Here is a 14,203-nt window from a genome sequence, read left to right as displayed (position 1 = left end):
AGTCTCAGGCTGCGCCAGGGGAGGTTCAGGCTAGATGTTAGGAAAAAGTTCTATACAGAAAGAGTGATTGCCCATTGGAATGGGCTGCCTGGGGAGGTGGTGGAGTCGCTGTCATTGGAGGTTTTTCAGGAGAAGACTTGATGGGGTGCTTGGTGCCGTGGGTTAGTTGTTTGGGTGGTGTTGGATTGGTTGATGGGTTGGACACGATGATCTTGAAGGTCTCTTCCAACCTGGTTTATTCTATGTATTCTAACATCTCTTATGCAGCACCTAGATTAGAAGCATCTCTAAAATTTAAGTGCAGTGTATAAAGGGAATAGAGTTGGGGCAGAGTTCATTCCACAGAGTGGTTCAAAGAGTAAAGATATTTTTTCTTGACAAAAACATGTGGTAGGGGGATGAGTTTGGGTTTTTTGTTGTCTTTTTTTCCCTGTATAGTTTATTTACTTAGAGAAAAATCCTTTCCTATTCCTGATAGATCGTGATGGAAAAGTCAGTAGAGTTGTACTGGAGGGTTTTAATGAATGGTGTTATGCCACAGAGTGTTTATCCCCACAGTTATAAAAAGTCTAGGTGCCAAGGTAACTAACTATTCAGAGTATTGGAGACATTGCCCAATATTGCTTTTGTGTGGAACAAGTAAGAGGAATGGGTTTTGATCCCTTTCATCAAGTCAAGAAGTACAGTCCTGGTATCAGAGCAGCTACTCAAAAAACCTAAGAGTAAATAAATCACAGTACTATTTTTCAAGTGTTCTCATATTGGATGGGCATGCTGTTCCTTTACTGACTTTAGGAGAGGCTGCAGTAAGCACTTTGGCGAGGGTTCTTTTCTTCTCATGCATCCTCTTACTTCCCTCCAAAATTCATCTACTTTTGTTTGATTCTCAAAACCATCCACCACTCAAAATGTGAATCTCTTTAATACTTTCCTGGCTGCTGTTTTAATAGTGAAGGTTAGGAAATCTATTCCTTGTTTTTCATCTGATGTGTTTCCATGCATGTGCCCCAGAACAAGCACAGAACCAAATATGATGTCCATTGTTTAGCTGTACGACTCTTAATGACACACAAAACATGGAGAATAAGCAAGAAATGTGCAATTCAGTCTGAAGAAGGTTGTTGGTGACTTGTAAACCCTGAAAGTTTCTTTTCAGGGTCTTATAGATATGCATAGTTAAGCAGATATCAGTGTGGAGAGCAGATATCAGTGTGGATATCAGTGGAGAGTGGCCAGGCAGAAAGGGACCGGGGGGTACTGATCGATAGTAGGCTGAACATCAGCCAGCAGTGTGCCCAGGTGACCAAGAAGGCCAACGGCATCCTGGCCTGCATCAGGAACAGCGTGGCCAGCAGGAGCAGGGAGGTCATTCTGCCCCTGTACTCAGCACTGGTTAGGCCACACCTTGAGTACTGTGTCCAGTTCTGGGCCCCTCAGTTTAGGAAGGATGTTGACTTGCTGGAATGTGTCCAGAGGAAGGCAACAAAGCTGTTGAGGGGTTTGGAGCACAAGCCCTGTGAGGAGAGGGTGAGGGAGCTGGGCTTGCTTAGCCTGAAGAAGAGGAGGCTCAGGGGAGACTTTATTGCTGTCTACAACTACCTGAAGGGAGGTTGTAGACAGGTAGGGGCTGGTCTTTTCTCCCAGGCAACCAGCACCAGAACAAGAGGACACAGTCTCAAGCTGCACCAGGGAAGGTTTAGGCTGGATGTTAGGAAGAAATTCTTCATAGAGAGAGTGATTGCCCATTGGAATGGGCTGCCCAGGGAGGTGGTAGAGTCACCATCATTGGAGGTGTTCAGGAGGAGACTTGATGGGGTGCTTGGTGCCATGGTTTAATTGTTTAGGTGGGTTGGCTTGGTTGATGGGTTGGACATGATGACCTTGAAGGTCTCTTCCAACCTGGTTTATTCTATTCTATTCTAAATTTACCCTCAAGTAGTAAATTATTTCCCAGTTCTTTTTCTTTTACCATCAACTCAGAAAGAAGAGGAGGCTCGCCAGCGGGAAGAGGCAGAGCGGATTCGATTAGAGCGTGAGAAGCATTTCCAAAGAGAAGAGCAGGAGCGCTTGGAAAGGAAGAAGGTAACTCAGTGCATGCAGAGAAACGGCAATTCATTTTGCTATAGCAGTTGGTTTGCTCCTCAGTTGTAGAAAGTTATCCATTACAACTACCTGAAGGGTGGTTGTAGCCAGGAAGGGGTTGGTCTCTTCTCCCAGGCAACCAGCACCAGAACAAGAGGACACAGTCTCAAGCTGTGCCGGGGGAGGTTTATGCTTGAGGTGAGGAGAAAGTTCTTCACCGAGAGAGTCGTTCGCCATTGGAATGTGCTGCCCAGGGAGGTGGTGGAGTCACTGTCCCTGGAGGTGTTCAAGAGGGGACTGGATGTGACACTTGGTGCCATGGTCTAGTCATGAGGTCTGTGGTGGCAGGTTGGACTTGATGATCTTTGAGGTCTCTTCCAACCTTGGTGATACTGTGGTACTGTGACATAAATATGCCCTCAGAAGAGCTGCTACCCTCGTCTGCCTGATGTGAAGGTGAAAGGAAAGTTGTCGACAGTAATAAATTATCATTATTCTTCTTGCAATAAGCTGATGCAACTGATAAATGGCAAGTAGTTGTGTGTCAGGAGGTGTTTTTAAGTTAATTCCAGAAAACACTATTTACCCTTTTGCTTTTCATTGTAGAGGCTTGAGGAGATCATGAAGAGAACTAGGCGTGTAGAAGCTGTCGATAAGGTCAGTGCTTCTACTTAGCAAGCATGAATATTGAACATGTTTCACTTCCTTAGTGCTATTTTTAATTTACAAAACTGTGCTTCCTTTGTAGAAAACCAGTGACCAGCAAAATGGACATATATCAAAGGCAAATAGCACTGGGGAAGCAGGTACTGTGTTTAACTGTGCTCTGAGCAAAATAGGTGAATCAATGCCTACTAAGCACGTTGGTCTGAGATACAGGTCTGAAACGTGGCACACTGATTGCAGTGAAGTGAATCCTGAGGGGAGTATAACTGAAATCTTAGCAGATGTTATGTATTTAGCCTTTCTGTATAGGTAGGGAGCCATTGCTAAAGGAGTCAGCTGGTTTAGCAGCTTAGTCACAAGATTGTTTAATGCAGTTGCTTGCTGGGTTTACTTATGAAGTGAAAAGAAACAAATCCCTTCCCGATTCTGATTGTAGAAGTTTCCTTTGCATAGTGTTACAGATGTGGTTGTGGCAGATTCCACTGTCTCATCTCAGTCACCAAAACAAACCGTTGATTGTCCAGACCTCTCCCTGTGATTTCTCTCTTCTGTGCCTGCTGCCTTGCTGTTTCCTTTAAAACTCAGCTCCTACAGAAGCTTAGAGCTTCCCTGTCACATGCACACTTGCAGTCTTCCCATCTGTTTCACCTATTTTATATTTTCCTGGCCATTTTGAGTTTTATGTAAGAGTTTAATACTTACAATGAAGGAAGCAAAATAAAATGTAACCCATATTCAACAGTCACCAAGTATGAATTAGCAGTATTTAAAAACATTGAAGTCAAGCCATCAAATGCCTTTATCCTGTTGTAGCATAAGAGATTAAATGGTGCTGATCTTCATTTCAACATGGAGGAGTGGCTGCATAGACTTCTTTTTTATGTTGAAATTAGCACTGCCAGGAAACCTTTTGACACAGATTTTATTACAAGTGTATGGAAGCTGATTATGTATTGTCTTAGAGATAGGGAAGGGGGGAAGTTTGGGAGCTGCTAATACAGAATGCATCCAGGATGCCATCTGTTGCTGCAGGTGCTGGTGGTGCTACAAACCACTTAAATAATTCTTGAAACTATAAAGGACTCTATAACCTGTGACCAGTGCTTTTCTGAACGAGGTAAAAAGCAGTAGAAGACTATGGTAGTAGTCAGTTTCCTAAGGCATACAAGAAAATTGGACCTCCATTGCCCCAAGTGAAAGAGAAAACCCTCAGGGCAGCTTTGCTTTAGCTAGATATGCTGAGTTAAAGGTATGAATTAATGGGTGTGTTTCAGTCAACTCTGACTTCATGTATTATGTTTTAACAGACTTCTGACCACGCACAAATGGTGATCTTTATTCCTTTCAGTCCTACTGTTTGGCAAAATAGGAGGCCTTTGCAGGAATAGCCCAGTGGAACAAAAATCCATTCGTTTTTGCCATTTATTTGGCCTCTGCTTCCCAATAGGACACAGTCTGCCTTTCCAGAGCAGCCCTTTTTATGCCTTTCTCTCTTCAATGTTAAAGCAAATGTATTTTTCTCTTGTTCCACTTGTAGAAACACTGAAACCTGTACTGCTAATATTTTTCATGCAAAAACTTGCCAAATATCAGATGAAGACATTTGGTATGTCAGGCCAAGCATTTAGAGCTTAGCAAACCAAAAGCAGCTGAAGGAGAGTCTTCTCAGATGAGATTTTGGGTAACCGAGAAATATGTCCTCATGATTATCATAGCAGATGCTGGTATGGGAGGTGTGCGATTGCCTCCTGTGCAATTGCTTCCTTTTACCAAGCTGTATATGAATTACTGTGGCTGTAGATACAAAGCAGAAGACTGTAATTGTACCTTAAAGGAACATCCTGAGGCAGGCCAGTAACATCTATCATGTGGTGCTTGGATGAAGCACAAGGATGCTCTAATTTTGTGTCACGCACTGCAGGATTTTATAGTAGTGATTTGGCACTTGTTGAAAGGAGTATTCTTTCCATGGACACTTTTGACCTCTTGATTATCTTTTGGGTTACAGTCAGTGATCAACATGGGAACCAGGAAATACTAGTGTATGAAACTGATGATTTCCCAGTGATCTATTCCTTTCTCTCTTGCTGCATGAAAAGTGCCAGCACTTCTGTCAGATAGCAGCCTGCTCTGACCACTGATTTATGTGTTGGAATTGTCTCTGGCTGTGAGGTTTAGACTGGATGTTAGGAAGAAATTCTTCATAGAGAGAGTGATTGCCCATTGGAATGGGCTGCCTGGGGAGGTGGTGGAGTCGCCATCACTGGAGGTGTTTAGGAGGAGACTTGATGGGGTGCTTGGTGCCATGGGTTAGTTGATTGGATGGTGTTGGATGACGGGTTTGATGTGATGATCTCAAAGGTCTCTTCCGGTCTGGTCTGGCCTATTCTATTCTATTCTATTCTATTCTATTCTATTCTATTCTATCATTGTCCATAAAGCAATAGTTTTGAAATCTGTAGCCTCTACTTCTGACCTGAAACATTGCTTCTGTGCCCCAAAACTGGACAAAAGCAGTGGCCTGTGGGAGGGAAGGGTGTGGGAATGTTATTTTTCAAACTGTAGCTTGTCTTGACTGTGCTGGGTTTTGTAGGAGATGTTTTATCCTAATCTGCAGGTAGATGATGTCACTTGCTTTCATGAAAATCTGTTTTCTCTCTGCAGTGATAACCAGTCCTGCATCTCCCTTGGAACCTGCGGGAGGATCTCAGCTTCAGCATGAAACGCAGTCTCCGCACAATGGGCAGCCCATCACCTGCTCACATGTGATTGTTTCACACCAAGCCCCTCTAAGCATGGACAGGTAAGAGCACTGCTAGGTGCTGGGTGATGTTTAGAGGAGAAGGGTGACTAGAGTAATAACTTATTTTCAGAGACAGCTGTTCCATCTTCATCGTTTCCTGCCTATTTTAATGTTTCCTGTGCTCAGAAAAGCACTTTCTCATTTTTCACGTAGCAGTAACCCATTTTGGCCAACTGATTGGGAAGAATTTTGCAGCAATACAGGACATTTGTTGCAGTGTTTGGAGCAATGTGTTGTTTGTTGCATAAACTGAAACTTAATGGAAAGGGCTTTCTTCCCCTGCTCTTTTCCATAAAATAAGCTTCATAAGCCCCACTCTGGGTCGGCAGTGCTAGTTTCTGATTGGGATAATGAGCACTGTGCTTTCAAGCTAGATGTCTTGGTTTCTGAGCTGCTGGAAATATTCTCATGTTGTGCTTGCTAACCAGAAGTCCCTCACGTGAGATACCGAGCTACTCATTTTGACCTCTTGTCCTCTGTAAGGAGGATTTGGGGAGGCAGATATTTAATACTGGAATCTCTCTGTAGCCATAAAGCAAGTCACTCAGACTTTGAGGAATTGTTGAAATGCTTGAAATCTTGATGCTGCACCGAGAGGAATCTGTTACATAAGCATGAGCTGTCAGTTATTTCATTTTTAGTAATGCAGAAAGCCAAAGAGTGCCTTAGTCTTTTCATGTTTTATGCAGGTAGTACCAGAATATGCATGGGAAAACTTGAATGTGTGAAGGCATCACAGAGTCTGTAATGGGCAATATGCTTCAGGGTGTGACTGGCACTAATTAAGGAAGGAATTTGCCCTCTCTTGGCCCCTTCCTATGCCTGGGGAGATCTTAGCCTCCTATCCTACTGACACAAGTGCTGCTGTTGAGAGAAATACTGTCAGTGACACTGAGCACTGAACTGCATTGGATGAGCTGCACAGAGCTGCCTCATGATTGTCTTGGGCAGCTATTGAGTGTTTATCATTCCCAGCCTTATGTGCACCTTGATATTTGTAATCTAAAATGTGCCACTGTCCTGTAGCATTGTAATCTGTGTGGAGGAGACCTCAGAATGGACAAACTGAAGAATGAATAAATGATACTAAAGAATAGCCATGGTGGGATGTGGAGGGGCTCTGCTTTAGAGGTGCATTGACACAGGCTAGGAAGGCAGAGGCTGAAGTGCTTGTTAGCATCACTGTGTAAAGCTTAGCCCAGGCAGGTTGTGAAACCATTGTAAGGAGTTTGTGGCAGCATAAATCTTACACCTGGGTAAAGCCACAGATGCCAACACCACTGCTGCTGCATCCCATGTGCTGCAGTTGTCTGGCATCAATATATACCTGATACTGTAATACACACAACAGCAGGTGGAAATGGTCTCACTTCAGCTCCCAGAAAGATTTGACTTTTGTCTGGAGAAGACTTGAGCATGTTTTAAATGCAAGGTAGCTTTGCCTGTGTGCATTGTGTCATGTGCTTGTATGGCTAAAGCAGGGAGCGAAGGAGAGGAATCTTTTTCAGTCCTAGAACAACAATTAGTCTTGTAGGAAGTGTGGGAAGTTTCACTGGGTGTAAGATAGTTAAAGTGTGAGTGGGTCTATTTTATGGAGCACTGGGGTCTAGCCTGAATGTGCTTCTTTGAACAGGACTGGTGATGGTGTTCAGTGACTGTACCTAGAATACCTGTGTTTGGGATCAGAATACCTGTAGTTGGGGGCTACTCCCCAGACAATGCAGGCACTCTGTGCCTTGCACTAGTAGTGTTGGAGGAGGGTGATTTGAAAGGCTACTAGAGATTTCCATGAAGATAAGGAGTTATGTTCTGGAACAGGCTGGACATTCTTCAAGAAGACAGTCTGAGAAGCATAGGAAGAGGCCGTCTCCATGTGCTGAAAGATGGGTTGGCAGAGAAGAAGGCTGGCCTGGCTGAAGAGAGAGATTTGGTTGCAGCTCAGGAAAAAATGGGGAGTGTATGGTCTTTGGAAGAAGGGACAGGCAGCTCAGGAGGACTACAAAGTTGTGAGGCTGTGCAGAGAGAAAATTAGAAGGTTGAAGACCAAAGCCTAAGTAGAAGTTAATCAGTCTTGTGCTATTAAAAGCAACAAATATATTAGCAACAAAAGGGGGACTAAGAATCTCCATCCTTTATTAGATGCAGGGCACATAAAGTGGTCAAGGATAAGGAAAAGGCTGAGGTACTCAATACCTTTTTTGACTGAGTCTTTAGTAGTAGAACCAGGTGTTCACTGGCTACCCAGTCACCTGAAGTGAAAAATAGGGACAGGGTGCAGGACAAAGCCCTCATAATCCAAGAGGAGATGGTTAGTGACCTGCTGCACCACTGGGACATACACAGGTCTATGGGGCCAGACAGCATCCACCTAAAGGTACAGAGAAGTGCTCACCAAGCCATTTTCTATCATTTGCCAGCAGTCCTGGCTAACCAGGGCTATCTCCACATTGACTGGAGATTGGAAAGTCTGTATCTACAGGAAGATCTAGAAGGAAGATTTGGGGAACTACAGACTTTGTTGCCAGGGAAGGCTATGGAGCAGGTCATCTTGAGTGCCATCACATGGCATGTACAGAACAACCAGGTGATCAGGCCTAGTCACTGTGGGTTCATGAAAGGCAGGTCCTGCTTGACTAACCTGATCTCCATCTATGACACAGCAACCCACTTAGTGGATGAAGGAGGCAGTACATATAGTCTACCTGGACTTCACTAAAGCATTTGACACTGTTTCCTACATCCTCCTGGAGAAACTGTTTGCTCATGGCTTGGATGGGTGTACTCTTTGTTGGGTAAAAAACTGGCTGAATGGCCAGGCTGACAGAGTGGTGGTGAATGGAGTCAAATCCAGTTGGCAGCCAGTCACTTGTGGTGTTCCCTAGGGCACAGTAATGGGGCCTGCTCTCTTTAATGTCTTTATTGGTGATCTGGGCGAGGGAACTGAGTGCACCCACAGTAAATTTGCAGATGACACCAAATTAGATGGGAACATCATCTACTTGAGGCCAGAAAAGTTGTACAGAGGCATCTGGACAGGCTGGATCAATGTGCCAAGGCAATATATGAGGTTCAACAAGGCCAACTGTCAGGTCCTGCAGTTGGATCACAACAACCCCAGGCAAAGCTACAGGCTTGGGAGAGAGTGGCTGGAAAGGTGCCCATCAGAGCAAGACCTGGGGATGTTGATCAACAGCTGGCTGAACCTGAGCCAGCCGTGTGCACAGGTGGCTAAGAAAGCCAACAGCATCCTGGCCTGTATTAGAATGTTACTACTGTGTGACAAAGAAGACCAGGAAAGTGATTGTCCCCCTGTACTCAGCACTGGTGAGGTCACAACTTGAGTGTTGTGTTCAATTTTGCTACAAGAAAGACATTGAGGTCCTGGTGCATGTCCAGATAAGGACAACAAAGCTGGTGAAGTGTCTAGAGACCAGGTCTTTCAAGGAGCAGGTGAGGGAACTGGGTTTGTTTAGACTGAAGGAAAGGAGGCTCTCTGCAACTGCCTGAAAGGAGGTTGTAGCAAGATGGGTGTTGCTTTTTCCCTAGCAGTACAGGATAGGATGAGAGGAAATGGCCTTAAGTGTCTCCAGGGGCAGGTTTAGATTGGATATTAGAACGGGTTATCAAACACTGGAATAGGCTGCCCAGGGAAGTGGTTGAACACCATCTCAGGAGGTGTTTAAAAGCTGCACAGATGTGGTGATAAGAGACATGGTTTAGCACCAGACCTGGTAGAGTTAAGTAATGGTTGGACTTGATCTTAAAGGTCTTTTCCAACCAAAACAATTCTGTGGTTCTGTGATAGGAAGTTGTCTGACTGCTTGCTGTGCTGAACCTTCATCCCTGTTCCTCCCCATCATGTCATGTGTCAGCTCTGTGACTGAGGTTCAGTTACAACTGAGAACAAGAGTCCTGGCAGAGTGAAGGCAGCTGATTTCACCACTACACTGTTCTCTGCTGCTGCTTTTGCTCAGCAGTGCAGGTCTTGGACTGGAACTGGATTAGCTTTTCGAGGCAATCGATCTTCATAAACCCTAAGGAAAACGCTGTGATCTGCTGCATTGTTTCCTATATATCTAGTGCCAACAATTGTTAGTTTTATTAATAAACATTTATTGCAGAGGATAGACTGGCACCATCATCTGTCCCAATTAGTAGTTTGTCCAAATTTTTGTTGGTGTTCCTGCTCCTGTGTTTTAAACAAATGAGCATTGCTTGATTTTCCTTAGGCTTCAAGCTTCCTCACTTTGCATCATGAAAGAGAAAAGAAACCCAGATAAATTTGCCTGTGAGTTGAGGTGGTTTACCATGTTGGCAGTGAAGGTTTTCAAACAGATCTTATATGAATTCTTGGCTCATAGAAACTATTCCTATTTCACAGTTGACTTAAAATTATGTATCTGAACATGATCATGATTTTTGTGGTATATAATTTTAAGTGGTGCTGCAGAGATTCTCATTTTGCCACCTGAGTGTCTTCTCCATAGATACACTCAGTTAACCCATTGGATGCTTCAATGATAATGAAAAGCTTTGAGTTATTATTAGGGAGAGGAGAGGCAGGGAGTGGCTTTATATCTGACGTGTAAGTTTGTGGTAAGGAGGCCCACAATTGAACTTCAATGAAGATTTCTCATCCAGGTGTGGCACAATAGAGAGAACAACATTAAGTATGTTTTTAAATGGGCTTTTCCATTTCTGTACTGAAGGATCTGAAAATGCCAAGAAAACTGGTAGGTCATGGACATGACAAGATTATTAATGGCATGCTAACTTCTGGCTAGATTGTGGGTTTGGGATCTTTTGGGCTTTTTCCCAACAAATGGAAAAATGAACCCTACCCAAATCCTTGTCTCTGCTTTGCCCCACTTGCTGGCACACACTTCTTGAGACTCAGTCCCTTTATTTCTTCCTTTTATTCCGAGATCCAGTTACCACCAGTTGCAGAGGAGGACCACAGTAAGACTTAAAAATGGATCCTTTTCAAAGTTGGCTTTAAAAAATCACCGTGTTGGACACTTAAACTCTGTGACTTTATTCTGTTATCAGCAGGGAGCTGGTTCACCTTTGTAAAGCTCTAAAATGAGGAGAGTGTTTAAGCTCTTGCTCCACAAGTGAATGCACAGATAAGGGGGTGTGGTGAAATTTCCCCCCCAACATTGAATTTGCCAGAGCAGCTCAGCTGGAAGCAAATCAAAGCTGTCTTTACAAGCAAAACTGCAATCTACATTGGAATGCAGTGGATATGCACAAAATACACAGTATTTACATATTTACAGGTATTTACAATTAATAAACAGCACAGGGAGCTCCCTGGCCAAAGACCAGGGGAAGCTAATAGCTTGTCCCTCCCTACTGCCCCTTGCCCCCTTGTACACAAAAGGGACAAGATATATTTTGTTAGACCGAGCCAAAACAATGCAGCCAAGGTCAAACAGAAGCGAGTCACTAGTGGTGTGCCCCAAGGATCAGTGCTGGGCCCCATGCTCTTTAACATCTTTATTGATGATCTGGACGAGGGCATCGAGTCCATCATCAGTAAATTTGCTGACGACACCAAGCTGGGGGCAGGAGTTGATCTGCTGGAGGGTAGAGAGGCTCTGCAGAGGGACCTCGACAGGCTGGGCAGATGGGCAGAGTCCAACGGCATGAGATATAACACATCCAAGTGCCAGGTTCTGCACATTGGCCACAACAACCCCATGCAGTGCTACAAGCTGGGGTCAGAGTGGCTGGAGAGTGACCAGGTAGAGAGGAACCTGGGGGTGCTGGTCGATGGTAGGCTGAACATGAGCCTGCAGTGTACCCAGGCAGCCAGGAGGGCCAGTGGCATCCTGGCTTGCATCAGGAACAGTGTGGCCAGCAGGAGCAGGGAGGTCATTCTGCCCCTGTACACTGCCCTGGTTAGGCCACACCTTGAGTACTGTGTCCAGTTCTGGGCCCCTCAGTTTAGGAAGGAGGTTGACTTGCTGGAATGAGTCCAGAGAAGGTCAACAAAGTTGGTGAGGGGTTTGGAACACAAGCCCTATGAGGAGAGGCTGAGAGAGCTGGGGTTGCTTAGCCTGGAGAGGAGGAGACTCAGGGGTGACCTTGTTGCTCTCTACAACTACCTGAAGGGAGGTTGTAGACAGACGGATGTTGGTCTCTTCTCCCAGGCAGCCAGCACCAGAACAAGAGGACACAGTCTCAGGCTGCGCCAAGGGAGGTTTAGGTTGGATGTTAGGAAGAAGTTCTACACAGAGAGAGTGATTGCCCATTGGAATGTGCTGCCTGGGGAGGTGGTGGAGTCACCATCATTGGAGGTGTTCAGGAGGAGACTTGATGGGGTGCTTGGTGCCATGGGTTAGCTGTTTAGGTGGTGTTGGATTGGTTGATGGGTTGGATGCGATGATCTTGAAGGTCTCTTCCAACCTGTTCTGTTCTGTTCTGTTCTATTCTATTCTGTTCTATTCTATTCTGTTCTATTCTATTCTATTCTATTCTATTCTATTCTATTCTATTCTATTCTATTCTATTCTATTCTATTCTATTCTATTCTATTCTATTCTATTCCTATTCTCTCCCAGAGCGAAGAAACTAAAAGAGAGAAAGATTGTTTTGCACAGCTAGTTAATCTTTCCAATGTGATTGCTTAGAATTATCATTATTTTCCTTTGTACACCCTGAGGGTGTACCACACTTACTCAGAATTTGGAAGTAAAATGAAATTTTATTTGCAGCGGTAAACTAACTATAAAAGTATGAAAGGCAATAAACATACACAAAAATATCTGTATATTTACAGTTCAACAACACAACACCCCCTTGTACAAATAATCCAGCTCTCTCCCTCTCCCCTCCTGTACAGACCCACACTCCCATGGACATAAAAGTCCAGAGGGCTGTGTATAGCTAAGTTCTCTTTATCCTGTGCTGTGTCTTACCAAACCCGAACAGAAAATCAGCAAGCAAGGTCAAAGGCAGAGACAGAATAGCAAGAAGACAGGTGAAGAAGAGCCCAGAGAGAGAGAAAACAAGCTTATGCCTCAAAGTGTAAGAAATGAGAAAGTGTAAGAAAGTATAAGAAATGAGATAAACCTGTCTTTCATTATTCTGCCCAGCCCCTAGACTTTTTTCCTCTGGAAGACCGTATTTACAATTAAGCATAGCCCTAACACTGTAACAGTGCATGATCCTGCTCTGGCAGGGAGGTTGGACTCGATGATCTTATGAGGTCCCTTCCAACCCCTGACATTCTCTGTGTGTGTCTCTGTGTGTGTACTGAACAGCAGGATCCTGGGAGAAGCACAGAAGCTGGAGCTGGACAAGAAGTACAGCTGCTTGATCCATCTCCCACTTGCAGATTTTTGCATGTCCTCCACTTTCTAATTCTCTGCCCAAGTGAGGTCCTGTGTGCTATTCTCAGAAAGCTGTTTCAGTACAGTGGTTTATGTTGACAATATTTTCCTTATGCAACTTTTCCTGTAATTCCTTTGTTTCTTTTTTTCTGCTGCATTCCATAAATGCCTTCAATGGGCCTCAGTGAGAGCAGATCACTTCATCTGTATGCTTCCATCCTGTACAAAGGGAGATGGTTAGCTGGGTAGATGAGATAATCACTTTGTAGAAATTCCCAGGGAGGTGGTGGAGTCACCATCACTGGAGGTGTTTAGGAAGAGACTGGATGGGGTGCTTGGTGCCATGGTTTAGTTGATTAGATGGTGTTGAATGATGGGTTGGATGTGATGATCTCAAAGGTCTCTTCCAACCCGGTCTGGTCTGGTCTGGTCTGGTCTATTCTATTCTATTCTAGTTACTGGGTTCAAATTCTTATGTAAGTGTTCCTTGCTCAGTCTATGGGATAGCCCACTTGAAATTTGCTTTAGCACAACCTGCCCTTCTCCAAGCTTCCAGCTCCTTTGTTGCTGGCTGGTTTCAGTGCTGTTATCTCAGTGGATTTAGAGTAGATACTGCTTTATTTAAATCAGCCCAAGGATTTGGGGTTGGTTTGTTGTTAGTATCTATCTGTGATACCTCTGCTAAAATCATGTCAATAAATGAAGCAATTGGCATTGTCTTTCAGATCAGGAATAGCAGCTGGCACAAAGGCTTAGAAGATTGGTTTGGGGTGGTTGTTTTTTCTTAGTTAGTGTTGATTGGTCTTTGGCTCCCTGGAAAGAGGTTGGAGCCAGATGGGAGTTGGTCTCTTCTCCACTTTATCAGGTGACAGAATGAGAGGAAATGGGCTGAAATTGCACCAGGGGAGGTTTAGATTAGAGGTTAAGAAAAATTTATATTCTGCAAGAGAGGTCAGGCATTGGAGCAGGCTGCCCAAGTTGGTGTTCAAGAAATGTGTGGACTTGGCACTTGGGAACATGTTTCAATAGCCATGGTGGTGTTAGGTCAATGACTGAACTCGGTGATCTTAGAGGTCTTTTCCAACCAAAACAATTCTGTGATTCTGTTAATTCCAATGGGTGATCAGAAACAAACCTAGGAAATTCTGGCCTTCTGTCTTTCTTCTTCACTACCCTCAAATTCCTGACAGATTATGTCTACACAGACCTTCAGCTAAAGTTATTTATAGCAGGTGTATTTTTCAGTAGCTTTTAACTTTTTGGTTGTTCCAGTTGCTTTAATTACATTAGCAGTTCTTCTCTCAGCTTCTGGTCA

At 44.2% G+C, this 14,203-nt stretch overlaps 1 protein-coding gene across 8 annotated transcripts in view; it reads left to right on the top strand.

Annotated features, from left to right (window-relative positions):
• Positions 1-14,203, top strand: part of MAP7 (microtubule associated protein 7) — a 138,073-nt gene that overhangs the window by 119,045 nt on the left and 4,825 nt on the right. For all 8 annotated transcript variants that reach the window (XM_054162633.1, XM_054162632.1, XM_009911389.2 and 5 more), the window contains 4 exons: positions 1,981-2,082; positions 2,689-2,739; positions 2,831-2,888; positions 5,413-5,551. In XM_054162633.1, the coding sequence (XP_054018608.1) occupies positions 1,981-2,082; positions 2,689-2,739; positions 2,831-2,888; positions 5,413-5,551 (350 nt within the window). The remainder of the gene's footprint in view (positions 1-1,980; positions 2,083-2,688; positions 2,740-2,830; positions 2,889-5,412; positions 5,552-14,203) is intronic.

This window comes from Dryobates pubescens, chromosome 6 (genome assembly GCF_014839835.1).
Source record: "Dryobates pubescens isolate bDryPub1 chromosome 6, bDryPub1.pri, whole genome shotgun sequence".
In the NCBI taxonomy this organism is placed as follows: domain Eukaryota; kingdom Metazoa; phylum Chordata; class Aves; order Piciformes; family Picidae; genus Dryobates; species Dryobates pubescens.
The sequence above is the reverse complement of the archived record's forward strand: the minus strand, read 5'-3'. Positions and strand labels throughout refer to the sequence as shown.